At 40.9% G+C, this 18,271-nt stretch overlaps 1 protein-coding gene and 1 long non-coding RNA gene across 5 annotated transcripts in view; one reads left to right on the top strand and one right to left on the bottom strand.

The window, feature by feature from the left end:
• LOC122817247 overlaps window positions 1-8,891 on the bottom strand; it is a 59,473-nt gene extending 50,582 nt beyond the window's left edge. The window contains exon 1 of one of the 2 annotated variants that reach the window (XR_006367178.1): window positions 8,814-8,891. This is a non-coding gene — a long non-coding RNA (uncharacterized LOC122817247). Of the gene's footprint in view, window positions 1-5,170; window positions 5,334-8,813 lie in introns of those variants that run through there. The other variant, XR_006367177.1, reaches the window with a different exon arrangement.
• The window catches only part of LOC122817246 (E3 ubiquitin/ISG15 ligase TRIM25-like), a 1,463,860-nt gene continuing 1,454,465 nt past the window's right edge, over window positions 8,877-18,271 (top strand). For all 3 annotated transcript variants that reach the window (XM_044090466.1, XM_044090465.1, XM_044090464.1), the window contains exon 1: window positions 8,877-9,473. In XM_044090466.1, the coding sequence (XP_043946401.1) occupies window positions 8,877-9,473 (597 nt within the window). The remainder of the gene's footprint in view (window positions 9,474-18,271) is intronic.

Raw genomic sequence — 18,271 nt, 5'->3', positions numbered from 1 at the left:
TGAAGAAATAATACATATAATAAAAAACTTGAAATCCTGTAAAGCACTGGGTCCTGATGGTCTGACTGCTGAATTTTATAAAACTTTTTGTGATATTCTTGGTAAAATACTCTCGCATACACTTAATTACATAATTAATAATAAAATCAATGACCCCCACTTCAATGCGTCAAAAACTATTCTTATACCTAGAGTAAATTCTGATGCCCAAAATCCAGATAATTATAGACCAATTTCACTATTAAATGTAGATATGAAAATTTTGACCTCTATTCTAGCTAACAGATTGAAAAAAATAATGAACCGAATAATATCTAATGAACAAGCTGGTTTTATAACTGCTAGATAAACTAGTGACAATACATTAACACTTCACACATTAATTTCTTATGCTAAACAAAATAATTTAAATATCTATGCACTCATAATTGATGCACAAAAGGCTTTTGATAGGGTTAATATAAATTTTCTGTTTGATGCTTTACCATATTTTAATATACCCCAAGAATTTATCCTAATGTTACAAATTCTATATAACAATCCTTACACAACTTTATACATTAATAAAAACTTTCTAAAAGAATACAAATTAAAAACGGAACTCGTCAGGGTTGTCCTTTGTCCCCCTTATTATTTAATATACATCTAGAGCCTTTATTTTTATATATTAAACAGAATGTATATCATAATGCCCCAATACTATATGGAACTAAAATATCTATGGCAGCTTTTGCTGACGATCTTAATATATACTGTACCACACCAATTTCAGACACTAAAAAGTTACTAAAAGCGGTAGATGACTTTGCAGTAATATCTAACTACAAAATTAACCTTAAAAAAACAAATATATTCTCTTTAAAAACTCCCAAACCCTTTTCGCTTTTACCATTGGTAGGGCAGGTAAAATCTGAAGATAAAATTAAATATTTGGGTATTACCTTTTCCACAGATGGTAAAGATTTTTATATTACTAATATTAAATTGGTTTGGGATCAAATATTATCTGATTTTAGGAGATGGAATAATTTAAAGTTACCGGCATTAGCAAAAGTTTCAATTATTAAAATGAATGTATTACCCAGATTATTATACATTTTTAGATCTGCTCAAGTTCTAATCCCTAAGATGTTCTTTAAACAAATTCATAGGGAGTCGGCTAAATTTATCTGGGACTCAAGAAAGACTAGGATATCATATGATAAATTGATGACCCCAAAAAATAGAGGGGGGTTGGATTTACCAACTTTTGAAACTTATTACTTAATAATAAACTCTAACAGAATCTTAAGAATTGCTAATTATGATACACTTAGTAATAAATGGTCACCAACGTGGTTAATTCTGAATTATAAACATATTTTGAATCTGAATATTAATCCCAAAGCATTACCTTTCTTAGAAAAAGAAAAGTTTTAATTATATGATATAATGGATCACATTAAATTATGTATAGCATCAGTACAAAACTTATTTCAATCATTAAATCTCATTCAACATATGATGGTCTTCCAACTTTTTCATAGGAATCCCAACCTGAAAATTAATAATAAATTAATAGATCTTAAAAATTTCCCTTCTATGATTAATTTAACTTTACTTGACATATACCCATACCTCAAATATTCAACTAATGAAATAAGACAAGAAATGAATCTGCCCAAATCATATTTAGTTATATTGAGACAGATTAAGGAACTTTCCATAAGTTACTTTAAGGATTTCAATCTTAAAGATGAGGATTTAACAAAATGTTCAAACTTGTGGCAAACGCTTCAACAAGATGTTAAATTTATAGCAGCTACAAATAAATTAATAAAAGATTTCAAATTTCAGAATAAAGTTCTTTTGTCAAACTATAGGAAAGAAAAAATGCCATTGATAGAAGAAAACCAAATGCTAAAAGCAATTAACTTAACAACAAAATCAATTTCTCTTCAAATGTTGATGTATACTCAGCTTATGATATTTAATAATGCTTATTATACACGCCTTGGCTTGCATAAATTCAATTCTAAAAAATATCCAAACTGTCCATACTGCAAAGATCAATCTGTAGGCCTTCTCCATATGTTCTGGAGCTGCAAATGTATTTATAAACTTTGGAACTCTTTAAGAATACAACTTCAAAAGATGGGTTATCAAAGTTCAACACTTTCATGGGAATTTATGATTTTACATATCCCTCCAAAACATTTCTCTAGATCCCAAATAACTATACTTATTAATATTTTTTGTTAATTAAACTATATATAGTTACAAACTGGTTAAATCCATCTCAAACTTCATGGGATAACTTTAAGATTCTAGCAATGAGACATATATTAGCCCACAAATTACTCCTTAATGATCATAATAAAAATATCAATAATCCGAAAATTTGGGAACAAATTTTTAATATTATATTGGCGTAATACATTGAACCCAAACTTACCCTGAGACATATATACATTATAAGGGAAATTTATTAATAAGTAAAATTTTTACATAGTTGATCTATTTTTAATTCTCTTCATATGTTTTTCTATAATTTGTTGTTACAGTTGGAAGCATTCATGTAAATATTGTATATATGTTGTTGTGTTATTATTAGAAACATTAGTTGGAACCTATCGATATTTCTGTTTTGTTTAAGTTTGTATGGAAAATGGTAAAACAATAAAGATTTATTATTGAAAAAAAAACTCTCATCAAACCAAATAAGCAATTAAAAGGACTAATTAGATCAAGCAAAGACAACTCTGAGGTTAAGAGAGCCTCATAGGTGAAAGACAACCATAAGGCTCTACAGATATGTCAGTAACCTTAAGGGCAGCACACAGCAATGTGCTGAACTGGCAATTAATGGTTCCACAGTTCCACATTCACTGATCTTGAAGATCTAGTGAACCTGTTAGTGGACAAAGTCAGTTACAATTTTACCTCCTCTCACGACCAACCATCTCCCCAAAAATACCCTCAAACGTAACCTGTCCAGTTGTAACTAGGGAGCATGTACTACCTGCACCCTCTAAAGTCAAGAGAACAGCCTCAGTGGGCCCCAGTAACATCTCAAGATTCCTCCTCAACAGTTTAAAATATGACTTATCAGGACATCTGGTATCATTATTTAACTACAGTGCTAAAACAGATTTTGTGCCATGTGACTAGAGGACGGAGATGGTCACTGCCCCCCCCCCCCCTTCATAAGGGAGGATCTTCAACAGATCCTGGACATTATGCACCCATTAGTCTGACTATGCAAAGCCATGGAAAGAATTATCATGGACATTATCAACAAGGATATAGGAGACCTCCAGACATTAGATCCATCCCAGTTTAGATTTGTCAAAGGGAGCTCATATTTACTGAATCTGGTGGACTTCTTTAAAAAGGTCACTAAGAAAATGAATGGGGGGAAAACAGCGCATACTGCCTTCTTAGATCTGGCTAAAGCATGTGATACAATAGCCTACTTATGCACTGTCAACAAATGTATGTAACTGGTTAATTTACTGCATGCTATATAGCTAGCTGGCTCACTGATAGGACCCAGTATGCTAAAATCAGTATGGTCACCTCCACAAAGAGGCCAGTTACCAGTGAAGCCCTGCTGGGCCCTCTGCTAGGCCCACTCCTCTTTGGCATCTCTTTCTCAGATATCAAAGCCAATGTCAAAGGCCTCTGGCTAAACCAGTTCGCAGACAATTCCAAAGTGGGAGCAATCTGAATTCTCCAAGATGAGAACACCCTCCAGGAAAGTCTAACACAGACAAATGCTTGGAACCAAAGCCATGGCTTACATCTCCATGCCAAGAAATGCATTATAGGACCTTTTGGGAAGTGAACCACCCTGGATAACTATGTCATCAATAAAACACTCCTAAACGTTTTTTCATTAGTCATGGATCTGGGGAACTCGTGTAGATAGTATGGCCTAGCCTTCAACCAACATGTTCACCGTAGTAAAAGTTGCTTAACTTATAAGCAAGAGCAGGGCACCCAGGTCTAGAAGGTCTATATTACGTGGTTGAATGCTTAGGTAAGTGAACACCTAAACATCGACCACATAATATCGAAGGCAAAAACAGCGAACGGCCAAATTAATGCAGGGAAAGACTTCCCTTGGCCGTTCGCTGTGTTTTGCCGTTTTCTCCACTGTACAGTGATCTTGGAGTAGGTATATTTAGTTAGGGGGTGTGGGGGCAAAGCCCCCCACTTACTTTGGCTGTAAACTTTCTTTTTTTTTTTTTTGGTGGCCGACAGATCCGTTTCCCGGCAGCGTTTGCTGTTGTGGGGTTCGATATTATGTGGATGATGTTTAGGTGTTCGCTCACCTAAGCATTCAATCATGTAATACAGACCCTGTCTAGAGAGGTCATCATACCACTGTACTCGGCCCTCATCAGACCCATCATTGAGTCTAATCTTCCCATCGGTATGTACCTGACCAAACACGTGCAGCAACTGGAATGTCCACAAAGGTTCCTTCCAAAAAGGAATACAAGGAATAAACACAATGTCCTAAGCTGACTGCCTCAAACCCCTGTCCCTTTACTCTGTATCATACAGACTTCTGAGAGCTGATCTCTACCTGGCATACAAGCCACCCCAGAACCCAGTTTTGATTAATCTACTAGATTAAAATACCTAAATTTTGCTGAAAATATAAATAGACATGTTGGAGAGACTGATGTGTTACTCAGAGAATTCCCATTCTCTGGAACTTGCTCCCAATCCATTTCAAGCAGAGTTCCTTCCTATGGAGTGCCAATTGGAAATTCACCCTGGTCTGGTGCCTATGCCTGATGGACAGAGGCAGTCAATAAATCACCCCTATATAAATCAAATTTGTGGCTCACATTTAGGTTGCACAGCTATGGCTTATAAGGGCCCGAGTGGTAGTTAGCCCAGTGTACATCTATGAACCTACAGTGGAATCCTAAAATTAACACCTTCTACAATAAAATAATAAAACACTCAGACACAAAAACAAGCTCAGCTCCCAAGGTGCGAAAAGGATTTCTGTTAGAAACCCCAGAAACAGTGTCTAGCACTATTCAGAACTAACAGTAAATGATATTACTTACACTCAGAGAACATAATAACACTATTAGACAGTAATTTCAGTGCAAACTTCACCTTCTTTCTCTCACCAGTTTTCCCAATCCATTAACTGAAACTAACTCACCAAATCTTCCAAGAGCAGGTTATTAAGGTACCATCGAAGGCCAAGAACACTACTTCTATGGCGCTGTATAAAATACCATTCATCTTCCTGGTTAGCCTGAAATATGACCAGTCAGAGCTATTGCAAAAGCTATTCAGTATCGGCCTCAAATCAGGGTCTACGTTAAACAAATAAAGGACCCCTCCAGTTATCTGCTTGCACAAAGGTTGAACTTCAACAGACCCAAGTTAATTGTGGAACCATAAGCCTGACAAGCCTCATCTGCAAAGCCATGGAAAGGATTGTTACAGAATTAACAGACAGCAGTATAAGGAAACTACAGACATTTGAGCCATGCTAGTATGCATTTGCTAAGGGCAGATCCTATTTAACCTGCCAGACTTCTTTGTAAAAGTAACTAAGGCAACAGATGAGGGCAAACCCATGCACAGTGTACATCCAGGCCTCAAAAAGGTATTTCATAATATTCCAGGCTAAACATAAATTCTGATGTAAAGCTTTGGATAGCAAACTGCCTCACAAAAAGGACACAGGAAATATGGGTGGGCAGCTTTGTCAACTTAAAAAAAGATCTGAATGCATGGAGTACCCAGGGTTCAATACTTGGGCCACTCCTCTTTGGCATTTATTTCTCAGAGGTCACAGCCAATGCAAACAGCTTATGCCTTACAAAGTTTACACATGGCTGCAAACTTGCAGTCATGATTAACTCCTCTAAAGACAAAGGTTCTCCAAGAAGGTCCTTCTTAAATGAACAGCTGGTGCCAGATCCAAGAGCTAAAACTGAATGCTAAAATGCATATAACTGTAGCCTTCAGCAACCACCACACCCTGTATAACTATCATAGCAACAACCTACCCCTGAAAGATTATCCTCTAGTTAGGGATCTCGGTACCTATTTTGATCACCATGTATCCACTATTAGAATCAAGTCCTTTTTCATTGCACAGCTTATATCAAGAGGTATGGTGTCCAAGTCCACAGATGTCACAGATCCACTGTATTCAGTTCTCATTAATTCAGTACTCATTACACTGATCATGGAGTACAATATCCACTTTGGTATGTATTTATCTAGATAACCATCACACACTGAATGTTCAAACCACTTTCTCAAAAATCAGTCGCAAAAACCATAAAAGCTATGCTAACTGTTTCATGGCCCTATCCCTCTTCATGGTTATCTTACAGGATTCTGCGAGGCAACATCTGCTTGGTATATAGAGCTTCAAATGAACCTATCCTGTCTGGCTTATTAAACATTTGTCTACTGGAGTCAGAAACACCAACACGAAGGATACAAGTCTCTTCTGCAACATAAACTAGGCAGGAAGGCTAGGTATGCATCATAAAGAATCTTGCTTCTGAAAAACTGCCTTCCACTTCAACTTAAGCAAAGCATGCGTCTTTCTCTGGTCAAACACAACTTGGATGACTGGTTAGGAAATCACAAATTCACCCTAGTTTAGCACCCTTGTCCCTCATGGATAGTGGAAGCATATAAACATCCCAAATATTCACTAGTTATAAACACCTATAGGCACAGGACTATATGTCTAGGCTTCATACAATCCTCACAGATTGATAGCCTAGTAAGAACCTATGAATCTATGAACCTGTAAGTAAAAATGTGATAATGCACCCCCCCCCCCCCCACACACACACACACACACAAAAAGAACAAAATAGATTTCTGGATTAATTCCTTATTAATCCTATTTAACTTTATAGATCATCACACAGGAAAAATACATATTTCTGTCACTACACTCACATTTCCACAAATTAAAGGAAAAAAAGATTTAAGCACTTTCCTTTACATAACTGCTAAATGGGTTCTGCAACATAACTGCACATCAGAACTTTAGTTGTAATAGTAACTTATTTGTAACCAATTTTAATACCTTTATGCTTACCTATAATAAAAAATGAAATATTAACTTAAAAACAAAACTTATGTTCTATTACTCAAATGACGCATACATGGTAACAAAGTCAAGGCACAGTTAAGCAACCCATATGATAAACTACAGATTTTTATATACTTTTTCATCACTGAAAAGCCAGTAATGAAGTTTAAAAAACAATGCACATTTTCTGATATTTGCTCTTGGAGGCAAAATTATGTATCCTACCCATATCTCTCAAGCATTCCGGCCAACTATCCAGATTTTTGCCTCATATTTTTGGTCTATTCCTCCTATGTGGTTTTCTGGCAAATCACTGGTATGATCTGAGGATTTTAAACAATGCTCTTATAAACTTAGAAAGTTGCTAGAGTAACAGGGTCTGTGTTAACATGCATTTTCTGTGGGATTTTGACTTCTGAAACTCAAATGTGTGTCATTATTCAGGATTGAAGTCACTAAATAATGACACACATTTGAGTTTCAGATGTCAAAATCCCACAGAAAATGCATGTTAACACAGACCCTGTTACTCTAGCAACTTTCTAAGTTTATAAGAGCAATGTTTAAAATCTGTCTCTGTTTTTGGGTGTTTGCCTTCCCCCCATGTTGTCAGACTTTGTCCAATTTTCTTGCACTATGAGGTTGAGACTCGCATACCTGTCAACATCTTAGTGCAAGAAATCTGGATAGAGCCTGACATAATTGGGGGGATAAAGGCCCAAAAACAGGAACTTGGAAAGTTGCTAAAATAACAGGATTTATATTAGCATGCATTTCGTGAAAGATATTAAATCTGAAACTGAAACACATGTCATGTAGTGAATTTAATCCTTAGCTTATCCCAATGATTTGTCAAAAAACACAATTTTTGTGAGGAACAGAACAAAAATATGAAGCAAAAATCTGTACAGTTGAAAGGTAGGTATGCTCAAGTGCCCCTGATTTTGACTCAAATTTTAGCTCAGGTCCTCTTAATCCCCGAACCCAAAAAATGGTGAAGTTTGGAGAAAAGGTGGTGAATCACAATAAATGACAGTCACTGGAGTTATAGAAAAGTGACTGATTGTAGCAAGATTTGTCCCTGATTGATTGATTATCCTGTCAGAAACTCAGCAACCAAGCTCAAATAAATTAATTCCATTTCACGGTCGGACAATTGCTCTATTTCAATCTTACTTAGAAGAAAGGGACCAATAAATACAATACACAAAATTATCTTTTCGTATAGGAGAGAGCACAGATATTAGAAAAGTTGACTCAGGCACGAATAGGTAAACCCGCTCTTTTGCCCACCCCGTGGCGTCTGCGCTGACGTAAGAAGGGTCCAAGCAGATATAGGAATGTAGCTACTGCCTGTGTTTTCACATTTACAGAGAGCTAAGGTTTTAGCCTGCTCTTTAAGCACTGATTATTGTCTTTACAAAAGCATGTTATTAAATAGCTCACCTAAACCTGCACATTAATTTATTACCACTAACTAACCGAATCTTCTATTTGGAAGAGACACTGCTTCTCCTTTATATCATTTGCTATAACACTTTAAATGACGTGCGAGTGATTTATAGGTTGAGTGCCTTAAAATCTACTTTAATAATTTACATTTCGGAGTAACTGCTTGATGGCGTGCCTTAAACAGCCACCCACACACACACATTGTAAAAGGTTGGTAAGAGCAGCAGCACTATAATCCCTTTAAGAGTCGACCGGGCGTGTACGGAGACGACACTGTCACCTGATTTCCCGTAAGTGTTACTAAGTTTCGGTTTCACCCCATGAGCTGTCAACTTGGGCGAATATGGCTTCGGAGCGGTCTTCTATGCTTGAGCTGTCTGAAGAACTGACATGTCCCATTTGCCTGTCCATTTTCCAGCAACCAGTTACAACGCCATGCGGTCACAACTTCTGCCAGAGCTGTCTGGACCTGACTTGGAGGACAAATGAGGAACTTTTTGGGGGTTACAGCTGCCCGCAGTGCAGAAAACTGTTTGTGGCCAGACCTGTCCTGCACAAAAACACCGTTCTTTGCAGTGTAGTGGAGCACTTCCAAGATTCCACTGCAGAAGACTCCAGTAGTGTTGACGAATCATGCTTACTGCCCGAGGATGTACCCTGCGATACATGTATGAGGTATAAAGCGACCAAAACGTGCCTCACCTGCATGGCATCTTACTGTGAGCAGCACTTAAAACCGCACCTGGAGAGCCCTGCTTTTCAGGGTCACTTACTGAATGAACCCTTGAAAGACCTGCAGGACAGATTATGTCAAGATCATAGTAAGCTGCTTGAGCTCTTCTGCAGAACTCATTCCAAGTGCATCTGTTATGTCTGCCTGATGGATCATAGCAAGGCTTGCAAAGTCTGTCAACTTGATGAAGGGAAACAAGACAGAGAAGTAAGTTTAGCAGCCTGCATTTTTCTGACGTTACATTACATGGGTAAAAGAAAAAAAAGGCCATAAAACTAGAACCTTGGATACTGTGTGATAGTGTGAAGGTATGGCCACCTCACAATAATGGGCTAACAGGTGATAAAGAGGTAACCATAAAACCTGAAAAACTACAAACTTTTTTTTGGTGGTAGGGTTACTGTGGCTAGCATACAGCTGATAACTGCAGGAGTAAATGTTGAGATCAGCAGAATCAGGGAGATGTGAAGGGGACCATACTGGAGTTATAACTCTCAAAGGGCTCTTGATATCCCAAAAGCTTGAGTAATTACAAAACATATGTTGGTCCAATAAAAGATACTATATGTCATCTGTGTTCCATTGTCTTTGCATAGCAGTGGATTTGAAGAATTCCCACTCTTTCTCCCAACACATGCAAATTGTACAGAATTGTTTTATTGTATTTTTTCAAATCCTGTCAGAAAACAGAACCACAAATTACATAACATGAAAAACTGAAATAGAATGAATTCATTACTGTATACAGGTATACTGATACTGTCCAAGGGTCTTGCGACCCCTATAGTGCCTTTTTAGGCAAAGTTCCAAAGACCAAATTACCATTGTAACAGCTACAAACAAATGCAATCTGAGGGTCATGCTGCTCAACGCTAGAAGTCTAAATCTCAAAATGCACTCAATTGAAGCACTCCTTAAAATGGAAAACATCAACATTTGTGCTGTAACAGAGACCTGGTTCAAAGCAGCAGAAAACACCCCCGCACTACCAGGCTATAACTCATTCCATACCTTTCAGCCCCAGAACTTGGACTGAAGCATCAAAGGTGGTGGTGTTTCCATATTCATAAAGGATGCGCATACCTCCAGACTGATAGCCCAACATAATGCATCAGAGATACTTCAGGTACAGCTAACTGGGTAAGATAACGATTTAGGTTGTACCCTGTTATAGGTCCCCAGCCATGTCCCAAGACTCGCACTCCACATTCCTGAGCACTCTGGGGAATATTAGGGTCCAACCTAACACTCTCGTACTGGGCGACTTAAACTATCCCTCCATTAACTAGGAAAACTACTCGTGTACCAGTACACTTGCCCAACGTTTCCTGGAATTCATTAATTCCAGTGCCCTGGACCAGCTCATTCTTACCCCTGCTAGAGGTAGCAACATCCTTGACCTGGTCATTACTAATATGGGTGACTGTTGCTCTGCACCAGTAGTCAACTCCTCCCTGGTTAGATCCGACCACAAACTAATCACCTTGGAACCCCCCCCCCCCCAAAGGTAACCACCATGAAAAACTTCTTGAAAGCTAACTCTGGGATCCTAAAACAGAAGTGGCTAACTTCACAGCACCCATGAAAATGGAGAATAGTTGCATGACCGCCGAATCGTACACCAATGCACTGTATGAACATGTACACAAATGCATGGATCTCGCCATACTCAATAGAACCAAGACACTCTCCTCCAAAAAAAGGAAGCCAATCTGGTGGTCCCTTGCCATAAACAAACTCTACAACAGAAGGAAGAAACTGATGTGGAATAAGGTGAAGTCCCAAGACTGGAAAAACTCCCTTATCAGCCTCAACAAAAAGTTGAGATCCCTCATCATAGGTTCATAGGTAGGTACTAGGCTATCTGCCCAAGGGCATTTATAAGCCTAGCCAGAGTGTGTCAGCTTTCGCCGCCCCATTGATTAATTAACTGATCCTCTGTCAAGCAGAGCCAATGAAGTGATCCCAGGGGTGTATTTTCTGTTACCCATCCACTCGTCAAGGTTTCTCTTGAAGAGTGTTAGTGAGGGGCTCTGTCTGATGTAATTTGGAATTTTGTTCCAAAGCATGGGGAGTCTCTATGACAGGAATCTATCCCTCCAGCATATTCTATTTATTGTTGTGGCAAGGTTTAGCTCACTAGAGTGCGTGGCTCGCAGTGACTTGGATTTCCTTAGGTGGGAGCATGTCCATCAATTCTGAGTTGGATATAGCTTTGTAAGTCAGGCAGAGATCACCTCTGAGTAAACGATATGCCACTGAGTACAGCCAGAGTTTTTTCAGTCTGGCTGCATAGGACATATGTTTGAGACCAGTAATCCTCTTGGTGAGGATATGCCACTGAGTACAGCCAGAGTTTTTTCAGTCTGGCTGCATAGGACATATGTTTGAGACCAGTAATCCTCTTGGTGAGGTACTTTTGTGGTCTTTCCAGCTGTTGGAAGTGTCTTGTGAGGTACATCCTAAATGGGGCATTGTACTCTATGATGGGTCTAATGAGTGACGAGTAGAGGGGCACTATAACCTCTTTATTTCTAGATGCGAACCCTTTAGTAATTAGATGGGCCACATAGAAGGATTTCCTAACTACTTTGGCAATATGATTGTCAAAAGAGAGATTACTAAACACTTGCACCGCACCACACTCATCACATAGTCCCTCAAAACCCACACCACCAAAACACACACACAGAAACACAAAACACACACCTACATTCGCGGAGGCTCTCAATAAAAACCTGCCCAAGCATCGGGGACATCCAAAGCATAAACGCAAGCAAACACCACCCCCCAACACAACCGAAATGACACATAGCCCACAAACTCAGTGTGCCACTCAACTACAGCCCGTAAGGCATAACAACGTACCCAACACTCTAGACATAGGTGACTCTATAGTCAGGCACACTGATGTTCCACTCACTAGAATAACAAGGAGAAAGTTACTGTCAGCTGCCTGTCAGGTGCCAGGATCCGCCACATAACGCATGCACTCAGGTCACTCCACAATAAGTACAAATATGACACTGTCATTGTTCATGTTGGTGTGAATGACCTGAGACGTATCTCCCTGGACTACATGAAAAGAGACATGGAGGAGCTCTCCGATCTTGTATCCCAGGCAGGTATGACCCTAACCCTGAGTAGCATCCTGCCATCACCCAGAATGATAACACAGTACAAGGACAAAATGATTGACTTCAACAACTGGCTAAGCTTCTGGTGTCATTCTAAGGGGATCCAGTATTTGTCTGCCTGGGACAACATGATCGACACTCCACAATGCTTTGCTAGAGATGGCCTGCACCTGTCGCCCTTAAGATTCCGGATACTGGCTAAGACTCTTGCCACCCCTATAGTGCCTTTTTTAGACAAATTTCAAATGACAAATTCACCACCGTAACCAGTACAAGCAAGCAAAATCTGAGGGTAATGCTACTCAATGCTAGAAGTCTAAACCTCAAAATGCACTCATTCGAGGCACTCCTTAAAATGGAGAACATTGACATCTGTGCAGTGACAGAGACCTGGTTCAAAGCTCCAGAGAGCACCCCTGCATTACCAGGCTTCAATTCATATCACACCTTTCGGCCACCTAACCCAGAAAGAAGCACTAAAGGCGGAGGCGTGTCCATATTCATTAAGGATATCCACACCTCCAGGCTAGTTGCACAGCATAATGCATCCGAGATTATCCAAGTGCAACTAACTCTGGGCAAGACCGCAATCCAAATTGTAGCTTGCTACAGACCCCCCACCATGCTCCAGGATTCACACTTCTCATTTCTTGATACACTGGAAAGTATTAGGGTACAACCCAACACCCTAATAATGGGTGATTTCAACTACCCCACCATTAACTGGGAAAACTACTCATATACCAACTCTTTTGCTCAACGTTTTCTAGAATTCATAAATTCCAACGCCTTGGATCAACTTATTCACACCCCCACCAGGGGCAGCAATATCCTAGACCTGGTCATCACCAACATGGGAAACCGGTGTTCCACACCAGAGGTCAATTCCTCGTTGGTCAGATCCGACCACAAGCTAATTAGCCTAGACATCCACATCCCACCCCCAGGGGAAACCATCATAAAAAACTTCTCAAATGCCAACTTCACACTTCTTAAGAATGAAGTGGCAAACTTCATGACACCCATGCAGACGGACAATAGATGTATGACTGCCGAATCCTACACAAATGCACTTTATAAGCACTTACACGAGTGCATGGATCATGCTATCCCTAATAGAACCAAGATGTTATCCTCCAAAAAAGGAAGCCAATCTGGTGGTCCTCTGCCATAAACAAACTCTACAACAGAAGAAAGAAACTGTTGCAAAAAAGAGTAAAATCCCATGACTGGAGGAACTCCCTGGTCAACCTCAGTAAGAAGTTGAGATCCCTCATAAAATCCTCCAAAGCTAGTTACAAATTGCCACAAAGCATTCTATAGCTATGTCAAGAATCTAAATGGGAACACTCAGATCTGCTCTGAGTTACAGCATAATGGCACTAAATATACAGAACCAACTGATATTGCCAACATCCTAGCAGATAGGTTCAGTGCTAACTTTACCCCCCTCTCACCCCCTAGAGGGCCCATCTCTATACCGGAAGAATGCAAAGTTCCTATAATCATGGCTGCACAGGTAAAAAACACACTCTCCAAAGCCAAGAACACAGCATCCATGGGACCTGACAATATCCCAGGCTGCGTTCTACACAAACTACAGAATGAACTAGGACCCTACCCAAGTACCATGTTCAATCATAGCCTCACCTCAGGCTTTGTACCCACTGAATGGCGCACCGTGACAGTTATCCCACTCCACAAAGGGGGAGTCGCGATGGACCCCGGGAACTACTGCCCCATTAGCCTGACGAGCCTGGTCTGCAAGGCCATGGAACGTATCATCATGGAACTCATAAACAAAGAAATTGGTAATCTCCAAACTCTGGACCCTACTCAGTTTGGATTTGTAAAAGGCAGATCATGTCTCCTAAACCTGATTGACTTCTTTGAAACAGTCACCAAAGCATTAGATGATGGTAAAATGGCTCACACAGCTTATCTAGATCTCGCCAAGGCTTTCGACACCATCCCCCACTCTGGAATTATAGATAAGCTCACTAAACTAGGTATAAATCCCTATGTCATAAGATGGGTTGCCAACTGGCTCACGGACAGAACCCACACTGTGAAAGTAGCGGATTCCAAATCCGACATCAGACCAGTGACAAGTGGAGTACCACAGGGTTCAGTCCTGGGTCCTCTCCTGTTTGGTATCTACTTCTCTGAAGTGCAGGCCAACACAGAAGGTCTTTGGCTAACAAAGTTTGCAGATGACTGCAAACTAGGAGCCATAATCAAAACTCCTAACGATGTGGACAAACTACAAAAGGGCCTCACTGAGACAGATTCCTGGTGTCAAAGCCATGGCCTGAAGCTCAATGCCAAAAAGTGTATTGTCATCCCCTTTGGTAAACACTCTGTACCCATGAACTATCACATAGCTGGTAGTCTACTTAATGCCGAAAATGTGATGAGACCTTGGGACACAGGTGAACAGTAGTCTCTCCTTTGATAATCACATCGCCACAGTGGTCAGGAAATCCTTCTACGTGGCTCATTTCATCACAAAATTATTCTCATCCAGAAAAAAAGAGGTCATTGTTCCCCTCTACTCATCACTCATTAGACCCATTATAGAGTACAATGCCCCTTTTGGTATGTACCTCACAAGACATCTGCAACAACTGGAAAGACCACAGAAATACCTCACAAAGAGGATTACTGGCCTCAAACAGATGCCCTATGCAGACCGTCTCAAAAAACTACAGCTTTACTCCATCGCATATCGCCTACTCAGGGGCGATCCCTGCCTAACATACAAAGCTATGTCAAACCCAGAGCTGTTGGACATGCTCCACTTAAAGAAATCCCAATCCCTCCGAGCTACACGCTCTAGGGACCTTAACCTTGTCACCACAATAAACAGAACATGCTGGAGGGATAGATTCCTGTTCCAGAGACTTCCCATACTCTGGAACAGACTACCTATCTATGTCAAACAGAGCTCCTCATTAGCACTCTTCAAGAAAAATCTTGATGATTGGATGGGAAATGGGAAATTCACCCCGGGGATCACTTCTGTGGCTCTGCTCGACAGGGGCATAGGAAAATAATTTTCTTGGGTGGTGAAAACCAGGGTGCATTTTTTGGCTAGGCTTGTATGGGCCCTAGGGCCGATAGCCTAGTACCTACCTATGAACCTTGGTCCCCAGATCTCTTATTACCTCTTCTGTATTAAGGGGGCTGCCACCTATGTGGTAATTTGTGGGTGTTTTGTTTTTCCCAAACAGGATGACTATGCATTTTTTGGCATTTAGCTTGAGCTGTAAGCCAGTTGGGGGTTATGTTCAGGCTGGTGAGTTTTTCTGTAATACCCGAGTGGGGAATGGTGTCGAAAGCCTTGGCGAGGTCAAGGTAGGCTGTGTGAACCACCTTTCCCTCGTCTATGGCCTTGGTGACTGTCTCGAAGATGTCAACCAGGTTTAGTAGGCATGATCTGTCTTAGCAAAGCCGAACTGGGCAGGTTCAAGTGTTTGGAGGTTCCAAATGTCTTTGTTAATGAGTTGCACGATGATGCGCTCCATAGCCTTGCAGACCAGGCTAGTCAGGCTTATGGGGCGATAGTTACCAAGGTCAGTTGTGGCCCCTCTTTTGTGGAGAGGAATAACCGTTGCTGTGCGCCATTCTATGGGCACATAGCCTGTGGAGAGGCTGAGGTTGAGCAGCGTGTTAGGTGGGAGGTTAGTTAGTCGTGCAAGGCACACCCTGGGACACCATCTGGTCCCATTGATGCTGTGTTTTTGGCTTTTGAAAGGGCTGTTTTCACCTGTGTGTCTGTGATTTTTGGGACACTACACTTGTCCGGTATCGTTGTGGGCCCTTTTGGAGTTGAGAGGGGGGTGAAGTTTGCACTGAATCTGTCTGCCAGGATGTTGGCGATATCAGTAGGTTCAGTATATTTTGTGCTGTTTTGCACTAGTTCAGTGCATATCTGTGAGTTGCCACTTAGATTCTTAACATAGCTAAAGCAGGCTTTGTGGTTATCTTTTGAATCCTTGGCTGTTTTTCTTTCGAAGTTAGCCTTGGGTGATTTCATGAGGGACCTCAGTTTCTTACTGATACTGATCAGGGATGTCTTGCCTTCTTGGGATTTGCTTTTTTCTGAACTAGTTTCCTCCTTCTATTGTATAGCCTGTTTATTGCAGGGGTCCACCAAACTAGTTTCCTTTTCTTAGAGGAGTGAGTCTTGGTTTTGCTAGGGATGGCATGATCCATGCATCCTTGTAGGTGCTCATAGAGTGCATTTGTAAAGGTTTCTGCATCTGGGCAAGGTTATCCTTTAGCGTGGGGGCTGTGAACCTTACCACCTCTGTCTCAAGTAAGGTAAAGTTTGCTTTAGAAAAGTTTTTTACTGTGGTTTCCATAGTTGGGGGTGGTGGTGCGGTGTGGACATCCAGAGTGATTAGTTTATGGTCTGATTTAACCAGTGACGGGTTGACCTCCAGTGTGGAACACCTGTCACCCATGTTGGCGATGATCAGGTCCAATATGTTTTCACCTGTGGTAGGGGAGTTTACCAGCTGATCCAGGGTGTTTGAGTTGATGAATTCCAGGAAACGCTGGGCCTGGGAATTTGTACTCGAGTAGTTTTCCTAGTGAATGGTAGGGTGATTGAAATCTCCCAATATCAGGGTGCTTGGTAGGACCTTCATGTTTTTCAGTGTCTCCACAGTGGTGGTACTGGGTCATGGAGAGCGATCTGTAGCAGACCACAATTTGCATTGCAGATTTTCCCGATGTTAGTTGCACATAGATGATCTCAGAGGTATCATGCTGCGCCGCTAACCTGGAGGTGTAGGTATCCTTGATGAATATGGATACACCCCCTCCTTTTGTGTTTTGGTCCGTGTTCTGTGTCCGAAACGTATGGTATGAGTTGTAGCCTGGTAGTGCTGGAGTTCTCTCTGGAGCCTTGAACCAGGTTTCAGTTACTGCACAGATGTCGACGCTCTCCATACTGAGGAGTGCTTCGAGCGCATGCATTTTGAGATTTAAACTCCTGGCGTTGAGTAGCATAATCCTCAGTTTTTTGTAAATTGTGCTGTTTACGGAGGTGGGTTGATTTTTGAGCCTTGCCTAAAAAAGGCATTATGGGGGCAACAAGAGCCTTGACCCAGTATTCGAAAGCCTAGGGGTGATAGGTGCAAGCCATCTCTTGCGAACCTTCTGCTTGTCCAGCCTAGTGAATGGGACGTCAGTTTGACTGACTATAGAGTTGCCTATTACTAGTGTGTTAGGTATGTTATTTCGTCTTAAGGGCTGTGTTTGTGCGGCACACTGATTTTGTGTTTTATGTGTTGTCTGGTTTGTGACGGGAAGTGCAGGTTGTTTGGGTGTCTGCTTTGGAGGTCTCTGATGCTTTTGCAGGTTTTTATTAAGAGCCTCTGAGTATGATTTTGTGTATTTGTGTATTTTTTGCCAGTGCTGTTTTAGTAGCTCTATGTGCGGCTGGAGTTGTGGTGCAAGTGTTAACCTTCTCCTCTTGACTGTCTATTCCAGTCTTGGGTGGAGACAGCTTAGCTTCCAGTTTGGCTGTATAATTGCATCTCTCGCATATGTTAGGGTTTTGTGGTAGGAGGAGAGGGTTGTCTATGTACATAAGGCAGTTGTAACATTGCCTCAGGATACCCAGATTCACCAGCTGGACTGGAGAGTGCGCCTGAAGTTGCCCTTTGGTCATGCCTGAATAGTAAGGTGAGCTGCTTAGTCACTTGGTTGGTGACGGGTGAATAAAAGAACCTTGCCCTGCTGGCAATCAGTGTCAGGGTATGTTAGTGCTTGCTATTAGGTCTGAGCAAGTGCTGGGCTGTAAGATGCTTTTTGAGTGCTTAGGTTGAGAGTTAGACTAGTTTCAAGGGAAAAACT

The sequence above is a fragment of the Protopterus annectens genome, chromosome 12.part0, assembly GCF_019279795.1.
Source record: "Protopterus annectens isolate FY-2018-M chromosome 12.part0, PAN1.0, whole genome shotgun sequence".
NCBI classification, from domain to species: Eukaryota; Metazoa; Chordata; order Ceratodontiformes; family Protopteridae; genus Protopterus; species Protopterus annectens.
Note: the sequence above shows the minus strand (reverse complement) of the source record. Positions and strands in the feature narration are given on the sequence as shown.